This window comes from Centruroides sculpturatus, unplaced genomic scaffold (genome assembly GCF_000671375.1).
Source record: "Centruroides sculpturatus isolate CEXI.00-Female unplaced genomic scaffold, Cexi_2.0 scaffold246, whole genome shotgun sequence".
Classification (NCBI taxonomy): domain Eukaryota; kingdom Metazoa; phylum Arthropoda; class Arachnida; order Scorpiones; family Buthidae; genus Centruroides; species Centruroides sculpturatus.
This window is the reverse complement of record NW_019384771.1, coordinates 718,577-741,605: the sequence shown is the minus strand read 5'-3', so window position 1 is coordinate 741,605 and position 23,029 is coordinate 718,577. Positions and strand designations below refer to the sequence as shown.

General features: G+C 29.6%; 2 protein-coding genes across 2 annotated transcripts in view; both read right to left on the bottom strand.

The window, feature by feature from the left end:
- Positions 1 to 2,746: 2,746 nt before the first annotated feature.
- On the bottom strand, positions 2,747 to 8,571 carry LOC111628993 (26S proteasome non-ATPase regulatory subunit 12-like). Its single transcript, XM_023372854.1, has 2 exons — positions 8,442 to 8,571; positions 2,747 to 3,099 (listed from the first exon to the last, which is right to left on the bottom strand). Exons 1-2 carry the CDS (start codon positions 8,505 to 8,507, stop codon positions 2,878 to 2,880), a joined length of 288 nt encoding a protein of 95 aa, XP_023228622.1. The 5' UTR covers positions 8,508 to 8,571; the 3' UTR covers positions 2,747 to 2,877.
- Positions 8,572 to 11,334: 2,763 nt separating this feature from the next.
- The window catches only part of LOC111628992 (26S proteasome non-ATPase regulatory subunit 12-like), a 15,266-nt gene continuing 3,571 nt past the window's right edge, over positions 11,335 to 23,029 (bottom strand). The window contains exons 3-6 of the mRNA XM_023372853.1: positions 15,981 to 16,040; positions 11,855 to 12,091; positions 11,662 to 11,766; positions 11,335 to 11,535 (exon numbers count right to left, since the gene is read on the bottom strand). Coding sequence (XP_023228621.1) covers positions 11,350 to 11,535; positions 11,662 to 11,766; positions 11,855 to 12,091; positions 15,981 to 16,040 — 588 coding nt within the window. The 3' untranslated portion in view covers positions 11,335 to 11,349. The remainder of the gene's footprint in view (positions 11,536 to 11,661; positions 11,767 to 11,854; positions 12,092 to 15,980; positions 16,041 to 23,029) is intronic.

The following is a 23,029-nucleotide window of genomic DNA, read 5'->3' as shown; positions in this document are numbered from 1 at the left end:
AAATATACTGAATTATTTATATTGTTATATTGACCAAATAATAATTTATGGGCCAAATGAATAATAATAATTCATATTGTTAATTTAAATAAGAATTAAAATTGTTAATTTGAATGTTTGAAATATGACACACGATAGGGGCGCCTCTAGTGTCCGTTATCAAACGGTTACGGGACAGACGGACACTTTGAATGGGTTATATATATAGATTTCTTAATTTTGTACCATTTTATGAGCCGAGATATGTGCTTTGATATCATATTTACAATTGTTTAAAATTGGCAATATGTGGTAAAAATGATGTGTTCTACTTTTTATTAATTAATTTGAATGTAAGCTGAATGCATCTTATACTGTAAAGAATATTTTCACCCAAAAAGCTATGAGAAAAACGTGATGCATCCAGTACAATGGTTTGTCGTATAAGGCAAAAAAAAAATCATTAAAATTGACCCTATATATCAGCGGTGCGAGAGAAATTTCAAAAAATATATATATATATGAACGAGGCGACCGTGTTCTCTACAAACCGTGGTACCCAGCAACATGGCACCCTCACTTCTTCCTTCTCTACCGTCTCACTTCTACACTCTCTACTCTACCATCTCTCAGCACAGAGTGTAGAAGTGACTACATTAACTGCATGTACTGACATAGAGTAGAGAGTGTAGAAGTGACTACATTAACTGCATGTACTGACGACCATCTCTCAGCACACAGTGCTGAGAGATGGTCGTCAGTACATGCAGTTAATGTAGTCACATTGTTAAGTGCAGTACAGAAACTAGTTGAGACCTGTTCGCATACCTTGAATACAGCACTTTTGCACATCAAAACAAAAGCCAGAAATCGCTTAAATGCATCTGATGACTTACGTGTGGCTCTTTCAAAAAAGAGCCTCATTTTAATAGAATTATTATGAACAAACAACAACCTAGCCATTAAAATTTAAATATTGCTTTTTATGTTATATAGTAATATATATTGTAAACAAACACGGCATTTGTTTATGCAATAAATGTTTTTTCTTAAATAAAAAATATACACACATTTTTTAAGGGGTGCAAGAGCTTATTTTCAGATTCAAGTGGGTGCTGACCACTAAAATGGTTAAGAACCACTGCTATAGATATAATATATATTCCAGCCAGTTAATTTTGGTGTTATATATAATGCAAATTTAATTTGTAAATTAAACTAGACAAAAGGAAATTACAACACTTGGAATAAAACAATAATGTTTAATATTAATTATATAGTTCAAATGTCAATGAAATATTTAAGCAATATTTACATGTTAATTTTCATAAAAATACGAAAATTTGCAGTATAATTAAGTTTCTGGATGTAAATGTCTATGTATCATTTCTTCTTTGTTAATCAAGTGTGTAGTTTTACTAACTAATTGCATCAGCGTATTGATGTTATGGAACCAATCATTCAAAACTTCATTTGGATCCTTCTGCTGAGAGAAGCAGATAATTCCTGCCAAACGATCTACTTTGGCCCACACGGTTTTATTGACTACCAGATTAGACAAAACTTCTTCTGTGTCCTAAAAATTAAAATAATAAACTATTATTCCATTTTATAATTTTTATTTGATTTCAGATACATATTGAGAAACTCTTACATATTTCTTAATTATAAAGTTTAAGATGTATCTGTTATGCATTTAAATTTTAAAAAATTTCAGAGAAATTAGAGAAATTATGCTATTCAATGAAATCATTTCTTACTAAATCTAAAATAATAATAATAACTCATCCACTATCATTTTTCTACAACAAATAATAATCACAAATTTGTTAAAATAAGTTACAACAGCTAACATAATGTAAAATGTAATTAAATAAATTTTTAATTCTTGAAAATTAAAGATGTTTTGTTATTAATATCACAGTAACAGTTGTAATTGTTAAAAAACAAATTAAGTTATATATCATTTTTAAGAATAACACTCATTAGTAATCAATATTTTGAATTAATTTGATAATTAATTTAAAATATTCAAGCTTATATTGTGCATAAAGCTTATAAATTAATATCACTATCAGACATTTCTGAGAAAAAATGAATACGAACTTTAAGNAAAGAGCCACACGTAAGTCATCAGATGCATTTAAGCGATTTCTGGCTTTTGTTTTGATGTGCAAAAGTGCTGTATTCAAGGTATGCGAACAGGTCTCAACTAGTTTCTGTACTGCACTTAACAATGTGACTACATTAACTGCATGTACTGACGACCATCTCTCAGCACTGTGTGCTGAGAGATGGTCGTCAGTACATGCAGTTAATGTAGTCACATTGTTAAGTGCAGTACAGAAACTAGTTGAGACCTGTTCGCATACCTTGAATACAGCACTTTTGCACATCAAAACAAAAGCCAGAAATCGCTTAAATGCATCTGATGACTTACGTGTGGCTCTTTCAAAAAAGAGCCTCATTTTAATAGAATTATTATGAACAAACAACAACCTAGCCATTAAAATTTAAATATTGCTTTTTATGTTATATAGTAATATATATTGTAAACAAACACGGCATTTGTTTATGCAATAAATGTTTTTTCTTAAATAAAAAATATACACACATTTTTTAAGGGGTGCAAGAGCTTATTTTCAGATTCAAGTGGGTGCTGACCACTAAAATGGTTAAGAACCACTGCTATAGATATAATATATATTCCAGCCAGTTAATTTTGGTGTTATATATAATGCAAATTTAATTTGTAAATTAAACTAGACAAAAGGAAATTACAACACTTGGAATAAAACAATAATGTTTAATATTAATTATATAGTTCAAATGTCAATGAAATATTTAAGCAATATTTACATGTTAATTTTCATAAAAATACGAAAATTTGCAGTATAATTAAGTTTCTGGATGTAAATGTCTATGTATCATTTCTTCTTTGTTAATCAAGTGTGTAGTTTTACTAACTAATTGCATCAGCGTATTGATGTTATGGAACCAATCATTCAAAACTTCATTTGGATCCTTCTGCTGAGAGAAGCAGATAATTCCTGCCAAACGATCTACTTTGGCCCACACGGTTTTATTGACTACCAGATTAGACAAAACTTCTTCTGTGTCCTAAAAATTAAAATAATAAACTATTATTCCATTTTATAATTTTTATTTGATTTCAGATACATATTGAGAAACTCTTACATATTTCTTAATTATAAAGTTTAAGATGTATCTGTTATGCATTTAAATTTTAAAAAATTTCAGAGAAATTAGAGAAATTATGCTATTCAATGAAATCATTTCTTACTAAATCTAAAATAATAATAATAACTCATCCACTATCATTTTTCTACAACAAATAATAATCACAAATTTGTTAAAATAAGTTACAACAGCTAACATAATGTAAAATGTAATTAAATAAATTTTTAATTCTTGAAAATTAAAGATGTTTTGTTATTAATATCACAGTAACAGTTGTAATTGTTAAAAAACAAATTAAGTTATATATCATTTTTAAGAATAACACTCATTAGTAATCAATATTTTGAATTAATTTGATAATTAATTTAAAATATTCAAGCTTATATTGTGCATAAAGCTTATAAATTAATATCACTATCAGACATTTCTGAGAAAAAATGAATACGAACTTTAAGGCTTTCAATGTTGTTACTACAAATTTATAATGTTTATATAACTGTTGATCGGGTTATCAATTGATATAACAGATGTGAATGCCAATTTTAGGATATTTTTGTCGTATAAAATTTCCTAAAACTGGCCTGTATCTCAGAAATTGTATTTTAAAAAAATACACATACCACCTTCAGATCCAAAAAAACAAGCATAACCATCAATTTGGCCTAAATCTCAGAAGAGTTTGAAACTTGACATACAAGTAAGGCATTACTTTTCAATTGTTTCGTTGAATAAAGAATACAAAAATTTAATACAGTGGTGCCTCGTACAACGTATTTAATCTGTTCCAGGTGCACGTCCGTTAAGTGAAACGTCCATTATACGAAACGCATTTTCCCATAGAAATACATGTTAAAACATATAATTCGATCCGCAGCATAAAATAACCGTACTGTACCATAAAAAATGAAAATGGAGCAGACACCAATTATGCCGGGTAGTCAGATGTTGTGAGGAGGAGGTGGAAGAACACTTTCTTTACACATTCATACAGATACAGACTTTTTACACATTGCAGCGGGTCTTTTTTATTGTTTTTTAATCGGAGTCAGATTCAGGAGTGGCTACCGGAACTTGCAGGGTCAACTTCTCTTGTTCCATCCTTTGTTTTTTGCCCGCTGGCTTCTTGAAAAACATGACCAAGGTGGTCTGTTTCTCTTTCTTCTTTAACATCTGTTGGAAATGACGGACAAAGGTGTCATCGTAGAGATCATTGATCCTGTTGGCCTCAGCTCTGTTTGGATAATGAGTGTTGGTAAACTCCTGAACCTCTCCCCATTCGACAAGAAAGTTTTTGTCAACTTTCACTCCTGATGATTTCTTGCTTTGTTTCAATTGAAATCACCTTTCTGTTTTTTAGAAGCCATGATGCATTATAAATGACTTAACTTGCCAGATTATATGATACGAATAATTCTTTATTAATTAAGATCACTAAACACTTGTACGAGCTACTCTCACTCCATTTGTTTTTTACAACCTCTTTTCGTCCGGCCACCTCTGCATCTACACAATTACATTTCGTTTATTTGAATCGTCAACATATATTACATTACATTTAATGTTTATTTAAATCATCAACATATATTACATTACATTTCTACTTCAGATATACTAATAATACATTCTAATAATACTAATATATCCTAAAAATAGCAGATTGTCATTGGCAACGGCAAAAGAGTGGAAACATCATTCGCACTTGTTCGAAAAAAGTCCATTGTTCGTCTCACGTAACTGCCGAATGGAAAGTCCGTTGTTCGCAGCAAGTCCGTTGCTCGAGTCACGTAACGGTCAAACAGAAAGTCCGTTATTCGCAGCGTCCGTTATTCGAGGCGTACGTTATACGAGGCACCACTGTATATGTTAAACCAAAAACAACAAAAAGTATTAAATATTGGTGTAAATCTTATTACGCAGAAAATTATTAATTTAATATAGCATGAGATTGCCTCCTTCATGCATATACAAGCTATAATAGGAATTGTTCATGCTTGGTGATTACTCTGGACAGAAATGATAAACATTACATTCATTCTTGAAGCTGCTAGAGTTGCATCTCATCAGCCTTGGTAGAGGGTGGAGATGAAACTTGTATTCCGTTACATGTTTTCTATTGGGTTTAGGTCCAGATCATGGAACAAATATCTTCACTTTCCGAAAAATCATTGAATGCACAGTGCACAGTTGTTATCATCCATGAAAATGAAACTGGCATCAACAGCACCTCAAAAAAGCCTCATCTCTATCTTCTTAAATATGTGGAGCTCAATGTAGCCAATAAGAATGATACACCAGATCACGATACCACCCTTGCAAACTGGTTTTTTCCACAATGTTTAGGAGACTATATTGTATTTTCTGTTTTCTCCAGATTTTAATCCAATAAGAATCATTCGATAGACTGTATCTGGACTTATCAGTGAACAGATCATTGCCCCATTTATTCAAAGTTCAATGCTGATGTTCTTGACACCATCTACAACAGGTTCTTCAGTGCACAGGGATAAATGGAATGCAATGTACTGGGTGTCTGGCAAAAAAACAGGCTAGCCACTTGAAGCTTTCTGAAGACACTGTCATAAAATTCTAACTACCAGTAAGAATGTTCAGCAGGTAGCACTCTGCTGAACTCTACAGAGAGCTGCCTACCAGATATTCTTCTGTTAAAACAACCTGTAACCATGAAATAATGATCGTGTTGTGAGGGGGTAACTATTGGACATCAGTTTCTAGTTGACATCCAACATCATCTGTTTTTTGAAATCTGGCAAAAGCCTAGTTATCATTAGCTCTACAACACATTCAGAGTATTTGACACATCTGTTTACACTGATCCACTTCTTGTCTTCCAATAATTCTTTCTTTCATAAAATCATCTACATAGCATCTTCGTTGTATTATCACTCTCAGTATTGTAAAATAAAACAGTAAAAACAGACCTCAATTGTTAAACTGTAACAGAAACAGTACCATGCTACTGCTGTGTTTATGAAGCCTAAATATTTTGCATTAACTTGTGCTTTTTAATAAAACATTAAATACATCCTGAGTATTTTTATTGCTTGAAAATATTTACCTATATTTTCATTGTTTATTCTTTCCGTTCTATCTACAGACTGGACATTTATGCTTATTTTTTGGACAGGAATGTACCTTAAATGCAATAATTCAACAAGCAGATATTGAAAAAGTTCTTAAAAATTTAAATTCCTCATTTGATGATTGCCTTTTTTCTACGTTTTTTCATTCTACAATCTGAATTTAAGAAAAAGATCAATTGTCCAATATCACAATAACAACTTTATCTGTGCAAAGAATAGCCTAACTGTACAGTACATAAATAAATAAATTATATGAAATTTATTGTTCAAATTTTTCTGCTTTAATTATCTAATTATTGTAAAAATACAGTAATGCAACATATACAGCAAGTTTTGTATGTTATAATAACATAATTTCAAAGATAACAGAACCAAACTTTTTGAAATACCAGTAATAACTTCTTTCATTTAGTTTTGAAAAAGTTTGTTTTTGGTGTACTTAAAAATAAATTTCATAATATAACAAATATGAACATCTATGTAATAATTATTCAAATTTAAATATAGAGATTTTATTGTTTTAATTGATTTTTAATTGTTTGACATACTTCTTTAAATTTTTTATGAATCAAATTTTTTTAAATGATGTAAATCAGGGGTGTCAAACTGGCAGCCTGTGGGCTGAATGCAGTCCTCGATGTGATTTTTTGTGGCCCATGGCCACTATGCTCTTAAATTAAATAAAAAGCTTACAGATCAAATTTAACAGATAAGCATTTATCTGCCATAATGAAAATTGTTCTCAGTCTTTGAATCCAGATATTGGAAAACTAGGAGGAGGAAGATAGTGCTGGCAAGTTTCCAGTGAAAGCAATTAATTTTAGTTTTATAAATATGCACATTAAATAAAATAAATGTTTAAATAAAAGCAATACTATAACAATTATATATTGTTGAGTTGAACTCATTGAACTACATAATGTGTTTTAATTGTCCTATCTATATTCCTGCATTCTCACTCCAAATTATAATTTTAAGAAAATTTGTAAATGTGATGTGGTCCACGTGAATCTTACCAGTTGCATTAACAGCCCATTGTTTAAATGAGTTTGACACACCTGATGTAAATCATAACTTTATAATTCAATAAAAAATTTACACTTGCATCTCAACTTAGAAATTTTTTTGATATATAAATTTATAGATAACCAATGAGAACAAAACAAATTTATTTAAATACTTTGGGTTTTAAACAGTTTGTTTTTGTATTTTCTTGAAAATTTATTCCACATGATACATGTCCTTCTAAAAAAACCTGATTCATGTATTAAAACATGAAATTCAAATAATCAAGCATTCCCACTAGATTTCAATTAGCTATATTATAGCCTAATTATAATGCTGATTAAAATACATTGATATTGCTTGATTACTGCTATGTATCAGACAGATTTTAAATGTAATTATCAGTGAATTTAGAAAGTAAGTATCATCTGCAAATACTTCCACTACAGCAGTGGTATAGTGAAATGCATGCCAAGTTCTCTCACTTATTGGCAAGTCACAGATGCAATTACAAAAACATTAGTGTTTATGTATTTTTCTGTACGTCTAACAGACAAAACAATCAAGCAGACCTGCAACTTTGAAATATAATGTAATCCATTTTTCAAATGCAAGAAATGTAAAACCTGCAGACCATCAAATTTATGAGCTTAATAGTCAAAATACAATAAATGATGGATATTTGTAATAAGAATGGAGTCAGACAATTCTTGGCCACATATTTCTACTCAAACTAAGCCCCCATCCCTCATTATATCATTTGACTGGAAACAAATGGAACACATTCCTATAGCCCAGACTTACACCAAGAAATTTGTCTATTCTTGCATTTGAAGAAGTTCCTTGCTAGATGGTCTTTCCTCAATGATGACATCATCAAAAAAGCAGTACAGGAATGGCTATCTTCATAGGCTTCCTTGTTCTATGAGAAGGGTATTCAGAAGCTGATATCCAATTATGACAAATACCTCAATAATGGTGGAAACAATGTAGAAATGTAGTTTAGGATATGACAAATCTGATAGCAGACAATTTAATGTCAACAAACCTTATTTCTATTTAATTAATAACCATTACTTTTCAAATCTGCTGATATAATTCAAATATGTAATATCTTTTAAATTACCTTATTCAGATTTATTTAATTAATATTACCTTTTCGTTCAGATCCAATAATTGAGACATTCTTTTCAGAGTAGTGCGAGTGTAATATTTAGCCATAATTCTTATATTCTGTTAAAATAAATATTTATCAACGTTATATATTTTTACTCTAGAATCTTATTCCAATAATAATAAAAACTAATGTATAATTTAAATATATAATAGTTGTATAATATATATTAAATGATTACTATATTAACATAAAATATAAAATACAATTAAAATCATACAAAGATCAATAATGATTTGCTATTTGTTAGGAAGTACATCTGCATCTTTAAAATTAAGGCATTTATGAATATGAATGCTCCATTTTTTATAATTTTGGCTTGATATTGTTAATGAGTACATAATGAAAATAACTAACATCTTAATTTATGCAAGGTTATGTTTCAGGATGTCTCTCACAATTTAAATTCAAATGAAAATAATTCTCACATTGTAAGTTATCCCTGTTAGAAGAAAGTAAAAAAACATTTATACACACCCAACAATGATGGTGAATCAATCATTTTGTTCACTTCCATTATGGCATCCACATCTTAACTGAGGCAATAGCTATTTGTAAGACTATGGTATTTTTGGCAATGCTCAACTATTAGTGACATGCACATGTGAAAAAACAAATGTACATTGTGGGTAGTGACAGTCAAGACAGATATCCAAAGACATTCTGTATATTCTATATTTTTGCATTTTATTACATTTATTTACATTGGTGAGAATAATTAAAATTTTGTAATTATTAAACAAAATTTTGTAATTATTATTTATTCAAGTGATTATAATATATTGTTTCAGCTTATTAAATTATAGGCTCAAAACATATTTGTTATGGTATTTATAAAATAATATATTCAAATGATATATATAAAAGAACTTTTTAGATTACTNATTTTTTGAACAGTTCAGTTTACAAACAAAATTTTGAACTCATTTTTGCCCAGGTTGTCAAATGAGCCACTTGGCAGAGCCAGCCACAGATGGTCAACTTCCTATACTTTCTATGTTAAAGAAAGTCAATGGATTGACCAATCAGTGACAGGACTACTTATTCAGGAGTTAGTGGTGTTGAGATTGCCTTGCGTCAAAATATAAATCATTGATGACGTTGCTATTTAAATTACACTTCAATGTGCTTGTGGATAAAGTATTTGTTGTCTGTCTTGATTAATTTCATTAAACTGTATTTCATCCAGGTAGCTTTGAGTCTCTGTTTATAGCACTTTGTAAAGTGTTAGTTTAAGTTTTGGTTGGCAGTGATGGACCATTTTGTTTTTAACATATGTGTAGAATAGATATAGATAATATAATATGTTATATTGCTTTTTTGTACCTTTTTTGGCTGTGTTTCATGCATTTTTATGCATGAAATACAGCTAAAAAGGTAAAATAAAAAGGTTTTGTTTTGAGGAATCAAAAAACGGATTAGTCCATTTTATATTATTTCTTATAGGAAAATTTGTTTTGATTTTAGAACAAATCAGTTTTAGGAACTTTTAGAAACTAATTAAGTTAGAAACCTGAGGTTTGGCTGTATATGATAAGTATATTTGGTAAAAGTTCTAATAGAGATCAATATTATTTTATCTAATTATGATAATATTGAATAACAATTTGTTTGAACATGTATGAGAATAACAACAACTCAAAGCCCAAATAGTATATAATAAATTACCAAACGATCGCCTAAATATTGGGCTATAATTAAATGATTAGAATAAAGTAATTTGACATTAGAGGTAGGCGTTAGGCGCCATCTCTTAAGTAAATTAATAATTAAAATTAAATAAATAAATTATTAGACAAATTTTAGAACCTTCTGGAATAAAAGAACTGGCCCGGGACAGGGCTTGAAATGTCAAATTACTTTATTCTAATCATTTAATTATAGCCCAATATTTAGGCGATCGTTTGGTAATTTATTATATACTATTTGGGCTTTGAGTTGTTGTTATTCTCATACATGTTCAAACAAATTGTTATTCAATATTATCATAATTAGATAAAATAATATTGATCTCTATTAGAACTTTTACCAAATATACTTATCATATACAGCCAAACCTCAGGTTTCTAACTTAATTAGTTTCTAAAAGTTCCTAAAACTGATTTGTTCTAAAATCAAAACAAATTTTCCTATAAGAAATAATATAAAATGGACTAATCCGTTTTTTGATTCCTCAAAACAAAACCTTTTTATTTTACCTTTTTAGCTGTATTTCATGCATAAAAATGCATGAAACACAGCCAAAAAAGGTACAAAAAAGCAATATAACATATTATATTATCTATATCTATTCTACACATATGTTAAAAACAAAATGGTCCATCACTGCCAACCAAAACTTAAACTAACACTTTACAAAGTGCTATAAACAGAGACTCAAAGCTACCTGGATGAAATACAGTTTAATGAAATTAATCAAGACAGACAACAAATACTTTATCCACAAGCACATTGAAGTGTAATTTAAATAGCAACGTCATCAATGATTTATATTTTGACGCAAGGCAATCTCAACACCACTAACTCCTGAATAAGTAGTCCTGTCACTGATTGGTCAATCCATTGACTTTCTTTAACATAGAAAGTATAGGAAGTTGACCATCTGTGGCTGGCTCTGCCAAGTGGCTCATTTGACAACCTGGGCAAAAATGAGTTCAAAATTTTGTTTGTAAACTGAACTGTTCAAAAAATGAGGTGTTTGAAACCCAATGTTTGACTGTATTAAAATATACAAACATAAATTAAGATTTATTTTCTTATTATTACATTATATTATTGCTACCTTTATATTTTAGTTATAGAATTCTGAGACACCAAGTAAGATGATAAAATCTTAAACTAAAGTAAACTAATTTCGATTTATTGCATTTATTTAAACAAAACTAAAATTTAAAACTTTGAATTTAAAACATCAAAAATATCTACCTGAGTAGAAGGATCATCAAAGAATTTAGTGCTGATTTTCTTACTTATTATTTGAGTGCGTATGTAATCTTTCTTTGCCAAACACAGACGCATTTGTTCTAAAATAAGTTCTACTTTTTCCTTGCGTTCCATTGATCCAAAAGTTTCAACCTAATATTTGAATATCAATTTCATTCTTATGCTTTTATTATAAAAATCATTAAAGCACATTCCAATTTATAAAGTAATAAAAATATTTTCAAATACTCTTTAAAAATTTCTTTTCATATAACCTACTTGTAATTCTTGTAAAATAGCAGCAGCTTCTTCAGTTTTATTTTCATCTTCCTTTATTTTTGCTAATTTGTGTGTTAAACGTGCTCTTTCTACTTCAACATATATCTAAGTATATTTTGTAAACATATAAAAAATTTAAGTATCATTTATCTTAATTATATTATGATCATATAATTTATATAAAATTACAAACTTTTCCTGCTGTAACTGTTCTTAAAGTATCAATGTATTCCAATTGGGTTTCTCTATCAGGCATATCGTCCACATATTTGCAACATTCTTGAATCATTTTAGTAATAGCTTGTTTAATTTGGCTTCGACGCTTAGTCATTATGACAATATATTCATTCAGAGTTTTCCAATTTTTTGCTTTGTAACACAACTGAACTATAGCCACCAATACTCGACTCGTTGAATGAGTATCAGCTCCCTGAAAATTTATAATTAAAAGTTATTATTGATTAACTTTATTATTTAATAATTCAGATGATCACATTTATAAGTAATAAGAATGCCATAAACATATCAAATATGGTCATTCTTAATACATAAATCACTAAATACATAAAAGTATAATCATCAACAATGAATATTTAAATCAAGAACCATTTCCAGCTTGTCAATAGTTAAAAATCTGAATAAATAGGTGTCCTTTGCTAATTAAATATTTACCAACAAATTAAAATAAGATTAAAGTATCACATATCACATGCATAACTTTATTCGTTCATTGCCCTAAAGATTTATATTTGGAAAATTTGGGAAAATAAATTTATGTATAGTGTAAACCCAGTGTTTCATATTATGCTAGCATTCAACCAACTGCACCATCTGGTAATTACATTAATAAGTCAAAATACTCAAACATACTTAATTCACTATTTAATTGAATTAATTAAGATTAATTTTTAATCTATCTGTACAAAATTATCTGGTTCAACTTTTCATTTTAAAAAGTTCTATTTTCAGTTTAATAAATTTGTTCCTCTAGCTGACTTCTCACTGCCTGTGATGAAACAATTGTTAATAAATCTAAAGCTTTTCTGATACAATATAAAAAATGTAGTTTATCATTATCACTTAACTTTTGTAGAAATAGACAGACTTATTAGTGATAAGAATTACTTTTATGCCTTTGGTGTTCAAAAAATGAAAGAATTTTAATTTCAACAACTGCCTTATAGTGTCATATGAAAATAAAATTAATAAGTATAAATTAGACTACCACTTCCATAAATTCAGAACACTAAATACACTAGAATTAAAGATAATTTGTTAAATGATTCAGCAATTAAAAAGCAGCAGAGTAACTGAAACCTAAAATATTAATTTTTATTATGGGGAGTGCTGTCAAATTGTGTTGGATGTTGGTGAATTTATTTGATTTTACCTTTTTATTAATATACTATATTTATTACATTTGATACACTGGTCAAGTGAAGCTGACTGATTTTAAGTAATACAATATTCTTGTGGCAGTCTTTTTGTTCTGCATTATTCTAAAGTATGTTTCCAGGAACTTCTAGTGATATGTTGCAAGGTCAGAATGGAAGGAAAGAAGTAAAACACCATCATTCTCAAAAGTAATCTGGGTCTAAATGTCTAATACTTGAACATTATTTTAAAACAAGAATATATTTAGTGATGGAGAAAGTTTAACTTCTTTTGTGGCAGTCAACCTTAAGTGCAGTTGTGGTGAAATTGATAACTATGGAAGATAGACTTGTTGGTTTGGAACAGGCTTATCAGGCTACTTTGTCTTCGGTAAAATCATTGGACAGTGAATATTCAAATATTCAATTGTAATTAGATAAACAGGAGCAATGAGAACAACTTTCATTTAATGATATTTGTGAGTTGCATACTTTCACCTACAGTAGACTTATTAATGTCTCGAGAAAAAATAATTTGATGTTTAATAAGTGTTCCACACAAGTTAGAAATTATTGATTATAATGTTAATTTTCTATCCAAGGAATTAGATAGCTGACCAATCTAAACAAGATATAGTCAATATCTAAAGGGGGAAAATCAAGAGTTTTATTGTATTCAATTGTCATCTTGAAACACAAAATTCTTTACTTTGGAAATTCAGAATGAAGTTCCAATGATTGACAAGTGATAGAGGGGCTACATTCAGTTTGGCACTGGATTTGTCTGCCAATTCACATTTATGCCATAAGAAATTGGTTTCTTATTAAAAGATTATCATTCTACACGTAGACAAAAGTCTATTTATGTGATGATGTTTTATTTTTAGATGATAAGCATTATATCTTTTCTATCTTGCCATTCCAGTTTGTTAAGCTTCCTCCTCCTTTTTTATTTTAAACTTCTCCTATGCATCAGACTATCTGACAGGTTTCTAAAGCACACAATGTCTCTCCGAGATTCACTTGGATCTGGGTCAAGCTATTGATCTGCTTCCTTATCTTTCTGGAATTGCAATGGATTTAGTTCTAAAAGCTCAATGATTATTAGTTATATGTATAACTGCCTAGACCTGTTATGTATGGGTTTAGTTGCGACCTGGTTTGTTTCCTCTGAGAAGTTTATTGCCAGCCAATTGGAATTTTCATGTGATACTGGCAGATAAATCTATGGGCCCAGGAAAGCCTAACTGAAACTGTAAACTGATGATATTTCTTTTCTTCTTTAATGAATCTAAAGGTTATTTTGAGCTATTGGATTTTAACCCAGATATACTTGTGGTTAGTCTAACTCATTCAAATGTTTTTGCTTCTCAATCCATTTTAATACTAACTATTTACACTAGAACTTCTTAAAAATGGCAAGACATTCATGTTGACTTATTCTCTAATATCTTGGAAACTTGGTCGCCAATGTTCAATGGAATTGTCATTATGGGCAATTTTAATGTACATGTTGGTCACAAATTTGACATTTTTTTGAATATAGCATCATCATATATGTATGATTCAAAGTGAGCAAAGAACCTAAAGTTGACACTAATGTCAGACTGTTTTTACAGTGGTTAACTGAACACAACCTTATTCTTCTCAATGGATGAATCAGAAGAAATTATCCTACAGAATTGGCTTTTCTTTTAAGTATTGGTAGTTCAGTTATTGACTTTTATAGATTGTTTATCAAAGCATATGTCACTTAATAAAAACTTTGGAAGTAGAAAGTCTGTTGTTATCATATCACTTTCCTGTGACCCTGTATTTGTCTGGTAGTTCTGAATGCCTTTTGGACAGGAAGACCAGTTACTCTGGGACATATACTGCTATCAATCTGAATTAGGTTTGGACTTTCGTCGTTATCATTTTAGTAAACTTCTTAAATTTTTGTCAAATATTGTCTCAGACTCATCCTCTCTTGTGTTTGTGGCAAATTCTGTTTTAAAAGAACTTTCAATGAATAGATCCCCCAAAAATAATTGGGATATCCAATTGGGATGGCCTACCAAACTGAATCAGCTTTTCCTTAGCTTTAAATGATACATCACCAGAGACTATAAATTACTATTATAACACAATTATATTAAAATTCAATGATTCTTTTTTGTCAGAGAGGAAAACAAAAAGATAACCAATGCTAAGTTCCACTCCTGGTATACAGAAATACTTGGCAACTGTCAGGGTTTTTTGCTATTATAAACAATTGCCTTATGTAGTAAAGAAAACAACTACCCAGATACATTTAAATAAATTTCATTTAACTTGGGAAAAAATTTAATGTTAATTTTAATTCTTCAGATAGATGTCTTTATTGTATGCAGGGGAATGCTACTTTAAATCATTACATATACAATTGTGAAAAATTTGTTCTTTTTCAACCAACTGAAGATTGTAGCAATGTTTGTATTTCAACTGGGAACAGGATACATGAATTGTTTTCTAACACAGATTCTGTTGAAACAATTTGGAAAAAATATAATTTCATTGTAAATGTCATTAAGTGTATTAACCCCTCCTCCTAGAGGAAATATCCTGTAAGGAATATATAAAATAAATATTAATTTTTATATATTATTTTAACTTTAGCTTCAATGGAGGCATGTGCTACAAATTCAGAAGGCGGAATCAAAAGATCCCATCCCATGTACCATTTAAAGGTTGCACTAGCAAAATATATTATTTTATTTGTAATAGAGGATGCTTTGTAGAAACTTCCTTTCGAATCATTACTTTTATTAATAAGTCATTCAAAAAAATTTAACGTAAGAATTGCTGCAAAAGTATTTCAGAAATTTTGATATTTACATGAAAATATTTCAAAAAAATTACAATAATTTGTAATATTTACATAATTAAAATATATTTCAAAATAAAATATTTAAAAATTTTTCTTACTGGTCGTGTCAATTTTTCAAGGTCTCCAAGAATACTCAGAGCTTCATGAAGTTTACCTTCCTGTAAATAAATTTAACTTAATTATTTTTCCCATTAAAATGCAACTTAACAATTCATCAATGAATTTAATTACCTTAACAACAAATTAAAGTATTTCAATAATAAGGATATCTTCTACCTTAATTACCAGTGACAATGACATTGTCATTGTCAATGGTAATTAAAGTAATAAAACCATTTACTAAATTTTCCGGTAATAAAACCATTTACTAAATTTCAATAATAATAATAATATATATATATACATACAACACTTGATTTTACATGGTACTCGAATTGCAAGATTTCAGTTTAACACAGAAAAATATGGCAGAATTTCGCCTTGCATTAGAGAGTATCAGTTTAACACAGTACTCAAAATATTCTTCACTAATTTTATCAATGACTATATAAAAAATAATGTTCAGGCCTATTCTAACTATTATATTATTACATGCATGTTGCCACTACTGTCAATTTACATGCCCAAAGAGAGAGAATTTTCTATTTCATACTATGATTTAACACCATATACATTGAACTTGGAAATATTCACTTATGATACAAAAAGTTCTAAACAATATATATATTTTATTCAGTTCAACTTGAAAAATAATGTTTAAATCTGAAAACTGCAATGCTGCAAACACAGGAGTGAGGAGAAATGAACAATTGGTAATTGACCTCCTTAATTATACTATGGAATAATACACAGCATGGAGTACTGAACATTATTAATTACATACAAAACAGTAACATAAACACTATGCAACTCTTTGAAACAAAATGAATCATTCCTAAAAGTTGTAATCCTGCATATTATTCCTACATTACAATTTTTTTGTAAACACTCCACCCTTTATAAGGAATCATAAGAATTATCTGCACATACACCCATCAATATCTGCTTACATAATTTATGGATATCTCCTGTTTATAAAACAAAAAATAATTTAAAATTAATTGCATTGATTGGCTATGCCTGAGACAGACACTTGAGATAAAAATTTATATAATGAAACACTTAAATAAAAATCTACTTTAAAAAAATTTTAAAAATAAAACTTTAAAAAGCAAAATAGAACCATACTATAATGAAACCAGATTGCCATCATCATCAAAAATGACATCATGGAGGTCTTACACAATTGCCACAATAGGTATTCATGACTACCTTTTGACATCCATGTCACTCATTTGTTTCAGCTAAAATCAAACTGCAAAATGGAAATTACAGTCAATCTGAAACTCACAAAAACATTATGTCAGCTATGCATGACATAATAACACATGCAGTACATGCAAGTCACTATGACCTTGCAATTTAATGGCAATGATACAATATTTTAACAATATTTTCATGGCTTTATTTTCTGCTCAAAAAATACAGAAAAATAATTTTCTGGTCTCTTTTGAGAAACACTACAATCATTTATTTCCAGCTGAGACAGTAGCCCAAAGTGTAAAGGACTTCCTATGAGAGCTTGATCAAGGACACTGTTCTGTAAACAAAACATTATCTCATAAACAAAACACCCTATGATGTAGAAATTTTGTATGTGCAGAAAAGACACATTGCAGGAATTTTCAGAATCATCAAATTAAAGGAACAGCAATTATATGCAGCACAATTATACATGAAAAATCAGCAGAAAATCACTGCCTTAGTTATGCAAACCTATAAAAACTGCATTTATGATCATGGGTTAACTATGATTCTTTTGAAACAAAATTGTTGTAACTCCTTATAATCCAATGTTTTAAGTCGATGGTGCAATTTAGTTTGTCAAGTACAATGTGCCTTGCTTATTAAAAAAGTTTGAAGAACAATTTAATGAAACATGACTTTTACATTCAAAACAGTAACATAACTTTTATTAAGATAAGGATGACTTTAAAATGAAAGATTGTCACTCATTTGTTTCAGCTAAAATCAAGTTGCAAAATAGAGATTAAAGTCAATCCCAAACTCACCAAAAGATATGCATGTAAACTTGCTTTCCAGAATAAAATAAAACTTGGTGGAACTCTTACAAAACTGCTTTATTGGAGAAAACTAATATGCCAACACTCATACATTAATGCTCATATACTTTCAAACATATTTTGTTGAATAGTAAAAAAAAAGCCTTGGAAGATGCACTTACAGTGTGTCCCAAAAGTATAGATAATCAACATTTTACTACTTTTCAGAATTGTTAGGAATTTAAGAGAAATGAGAATGATTTCAATTGTATATTCAAATTACTTTATGCTGATTTTTGATAATTTTAAAATTAACTATCATTATATTAATAATTTAACAACAAAAATGTTTTTTGCTATCCCAAAAGTACAGATGATATAACATAATTGTAAAATTTCAAACACAAGAAACTTAAAATTACAAAAATAATAATATCAAGTAACACTAACTTTGTTATCAAGTAATAATTTGAATATTGAATCAAAACTTTCCAAAATGCCACATGGAAGAGAGTTTAGTATGGAAGAAATTGCAATAATATGGAAATTAAAAGCAGAAGGCTGTCATATCATGGAAACTACTGTTTTAATGAACAGATCTACTCTGGAATTTATAAAATTTTGGGAAAATCATCACCAATACCTTCTAAACATCAATCAGGAAGACCCAAAATCCATCTCAAAGGGATGATAATCGAATTGTGCACCTTGCATCACAACAGGATAAATCAGTTTGTCAAATTTTGTTTGATAGTAAATTAAAAATATCAAAAAGCACTGTTCGTCAAAGAAGTTCAGCAATTCTGCATATAAAATTTCTGCCATGATGAAAATACCGCCACTAACAAAACAACACAAATTGGCAAGAATGCAGTAGGCTAAAGATCACATAATATAGAATGACCAATGGCTCTTAACTGAAAAGAAATTTAATTTGGATAGATATTGGCATGAAATTAAGAAAGAAGAGTGCAGTTTTTCAGCAGGCAAAAGGGGTGATGATTCTGTTATGGTGTGGGGCTGCTTTGGATTTAACGGTTTATCAAATTTAGTGATTTTAACTGGTAGACAGACATCTAAAACTTATCAAGAAATCCTAAAATATAATTTAACACCTATTGGAGAAAAAATTGGAGAACCCGATTGGATTTTTCAACAGGATAATGCTAATGTTCATTGTTCACACTCAACAACTAAGTGGCCAGCAAGAATCCCAGACATAAATCTGATTGAGAACTTGTGGGTGCATTCTTGCTCAAAATATTTATGCTAATAATAGGCATTTTACAACAGTTCAAAGCTTCAACAAGAAAATCATTAAACGCTGGTTTCAAATGGATCCAGAAATCTTACAATTTAATTAAATCAATGCCTAATCACATTTTTGAAGTCATTAAACATAATGGCAGTTCTATTTTGTATTAAAACAATTTTCATCAATTTATATTATGAACTATTGCTCAAAGTTTAAATTTATCTATATTTTTGGGACATCACAAAACAAGTATTTTGTGTTTAACACTTTATATAACTGTTAAATATTGTAAAAATTACAGTGATACCCTGAACTTATGTGATAGGTGGGACCGAGCAATAACCGCGTAAGTCAAATTCGCGTAAGTCGGGGTATAATTTTCTCAATGTGTGTAAAACCCAAGTCGGATGTATGTAAGCTAATAAATGTTCTCGTTAATCTTATCTCGTCTTTTGATTCGTTTACGGTTACAAGAAATCACCACATAGAGTCTCTGGAGTCTCCATAGATATAACAAACACAGAAATAAATAACACAAAATAAATTGTAGCTATGTGTCGATTACACGCAACACGTCTGAACATGTAAGCTGAACAATAGTGTGGGGAGAGTGAGTAATCAAGAGTTGCGTGGCGCTCAAACAAAAGACGAATCGACGAGATTTGAAAATCGCGTAACTCCGGGTTCGCGTAAGTCGGGGTAGCGTATTACTGTAATTATATAACATTGTGTTATGCTATAAATAAACAATAATAACCATTTGCATTGTTAAGAAATACTTAATATTTAAAAAAAGTAAAAACACATAGATTATCTATATTTTTCAGATACACTGTATATTAAATTTGTCTGATTAAAGGTTCTAGAATTCATTTGAATTTTTGAATTGATAGAATGTATAATTATTTTCAAATTATTATAATGTAAAAGCTATTGTTTATTGCCCCTGATGAGCTTAACAAGCTCAAAAGTACTTGGACTTTAATTTATGCGAGATAAAAATGATTTTGTAAGTCTTGAATATTTTATTAAGCTTATTTAAGTAATAAAATTGACAGCTAAGCTCTTCCAACAAAAAAACTGCTTCTATATTTTCATTTTAAAACAAGCAGTGCAGAGCTTCCACCAGAAAGCATCCACATGGCAGATTCTTTTCTGAATAATGACAAATTATTTGATTGCTGCAACATGAATTCTGCTTCTGACATTAAAACTTTCAGGAGCCCAATAATATCATCAAGCAAACACACTAACACACATTAGATGAAATGTGTGTTGATGTTTCAAAATATAACAATAAAACATTTAAAATTCATTTAAATACCTAGTTTCAAATTTAGTATCATCAAACCCAATAACCAAACTGGACTAATATCACAAGATTTGTCAGCAGACACCACTAAAACACTGGATTTCAAGAAGCAGGGCAACATTACAAGTTTTTAGTACCAATCTCATAGTTTGTGGTTTGATTCCATTTCTTCACAGACAACATGAAAACTAAAAAACAATAAACAATTCACAGAATCTTTTATACTTAACAATCAAATGCCAGTTTAGCATATAAACACAATCCAACCATACACATCAGATCAATTTAATTAATCTGGTACAAGATGTTCAATAAAATATTTTTTAGTTTTTACATTCTCTAAGCACATGATTGATAGAGTATGGCATACAATAACAAAAATTAAGCTTTCTAAATGTATAAAATTATAAGACTCTTCCTATATACTTCCTGCCTAGATCATTTGATACGGTGAAATGCCCTCTTGCAGTGGAAATTTGAAAAACAGTTACAAACACATGTACTGTACTTACACAGGTGCAATTAACATTAACATAGTTTTAAGAAATAATTTTATTTCCTCTCACTTTTGAGGATTTTTTTTTGTAGACAATCCATTAAACCGGGAAAAATTAAAATAAACAGGCTATTTTCATAAAGTTACTCAAAATATTCAAAAATATACAGCTTTTGGTAAATGTATTCCACAAATGCACATATATAAATCTAGCTAACAAATTCCATTAAAGTAAATTGTCCAAAGGAAAGTTAATCTATATTACATCTCTTTGAATCATCTTTTAAAAATGTAATTAAAATTTAACTTTATAAAAATGTATTTGTACTGACACATTTTTATAAAAATTAATGTTTTATTTTAAAAATAAAAATATTAATGCAAACATATTTTAAATCTAATGTTTCTTCCAAAAGTAAAAACTACAAGCAGGATTTGAGTCATCGACATAGGATGTAAGAGAACTGATGAAAGAATCAACATAAACATATTAACTTAATGGCAGTATATTATTTTTTCAGCTTAATGACTAATGGAAAATGATTAATGACTTTTGCTCATGCAGTGCAGGACTTCTTGCTAGATGCAAGCATGCAGTGCATCTTACTTTTTTATTAGTGAAGAAGAAAAAAAGAATCAAAAACAAGTTCACCATGAGCTTGGAATAAACCAGCAATTTTAAAAAAGAAATACAAATAAGCAATAAGACTTAATAAGATTTTTTGGAACATGAAAAAGATATACAAAAACAAACCAACACATATCTCCAGCTGATCCAAACATAATATACTGATAGAAAACTACAGATATCTGCTCAATGAAGAGTGCATTGCCCAGAAATGCCATGACTATGCTGTTTTCCAGATGGCATTATCAGAGACAGTGACAGACATTATTTATTGGAAATAAAATGTCCATCAAAACTTAGGAATGCTCCAAACCAACAACTACCTACAATTAACCATTAACCGGTGCGAAATTCTTTAAAATCGGCGAACGTTTTCGATTCCCCTCCTGGGATCTTCTTCAGGCTTACTTCTTTATAGCTTTCGTTATAACCGGATTCTTTAATTCGAATGTCTTTGAAAAAACGTAACGTGCCATTTTTCGAAAAAATTTCTGAAAACGGAAGGAATCCACGTGTTATTTGAAATGTAATTTTCTACCAATGGGGAATCGTTGTGTGCATTACGTCATAAACATTTATGGAATCAATGAACAACAACCCATATGGCCTCGTAGTGGAACTGGAACAACATAGTAAGGATAAAGTACACTTCTTGGATATAGGCATAGATATGAAAGAAAGGGCGGTACAAACTTATGTATACAGAAAACCTACAGCGATATCAACGTATATACCTTATGAATCTTGTGACCCATTTTCTTACAAGATAGCGGCGTTTAGAGCATTAGTAGAAAGAGCATATACACATTCTTCCACCTCCCAAGCCCTCCAACGAGAATTAAATTACATTAGGAAGATAGCTAAAGAGCATGGTTACAACAATATGATAAAAGGTTTATGTAAGCAGCACCGGCATTTGCAGAATGGTGCAGAAGAAAAGGTAGAGGTACTAAATAATGGAAATGAAGATAGCGTACAGAGGGTACCAATAACGTATAACCCGCATCTAAAGGCAATGTACGAAAAAATTGCAAAAATAAAAGGAATTAATATTGCATACAAAAGAAACCCAACCATTTACAGTTTATTAAGGAACGGGAAGGACAATTCAGACCCAAATAGGCTGCCAGGGATATACAGTATTCCATTAAAAGATAACAGATGGGATAGACCTTTAGTGTATATCGGATCCACCAAGCGTTCATTGGCCACAAGATTAAAAGAACATAAATCAGACATCGAACATAATAAGTGTACGACGGCCCTATCTACGTATGCGACAAACTCGGACATCACACCTTTCTTCGATGAAGCGCATGTTATTCGCACCACCCAACACACGGAACAACTAAGA

Bases quoted from the DNA above. Each gene is read 5' to 3' on its own strand.
- LOC111628993 (XM_023372854.1), bottom strand. From the start codon at position 8,507: ATGGCTAAATATTACACTCGCACTACTCTGAAAAGAATGTCTCAATTA. The intron at 3,100-8,441 runs GTAATATTAATT...TTTAATTTTTAG, and splicing joins TATTGGATCTGAACGAAAAG to GACACAGAAGAAGTTTTGTC.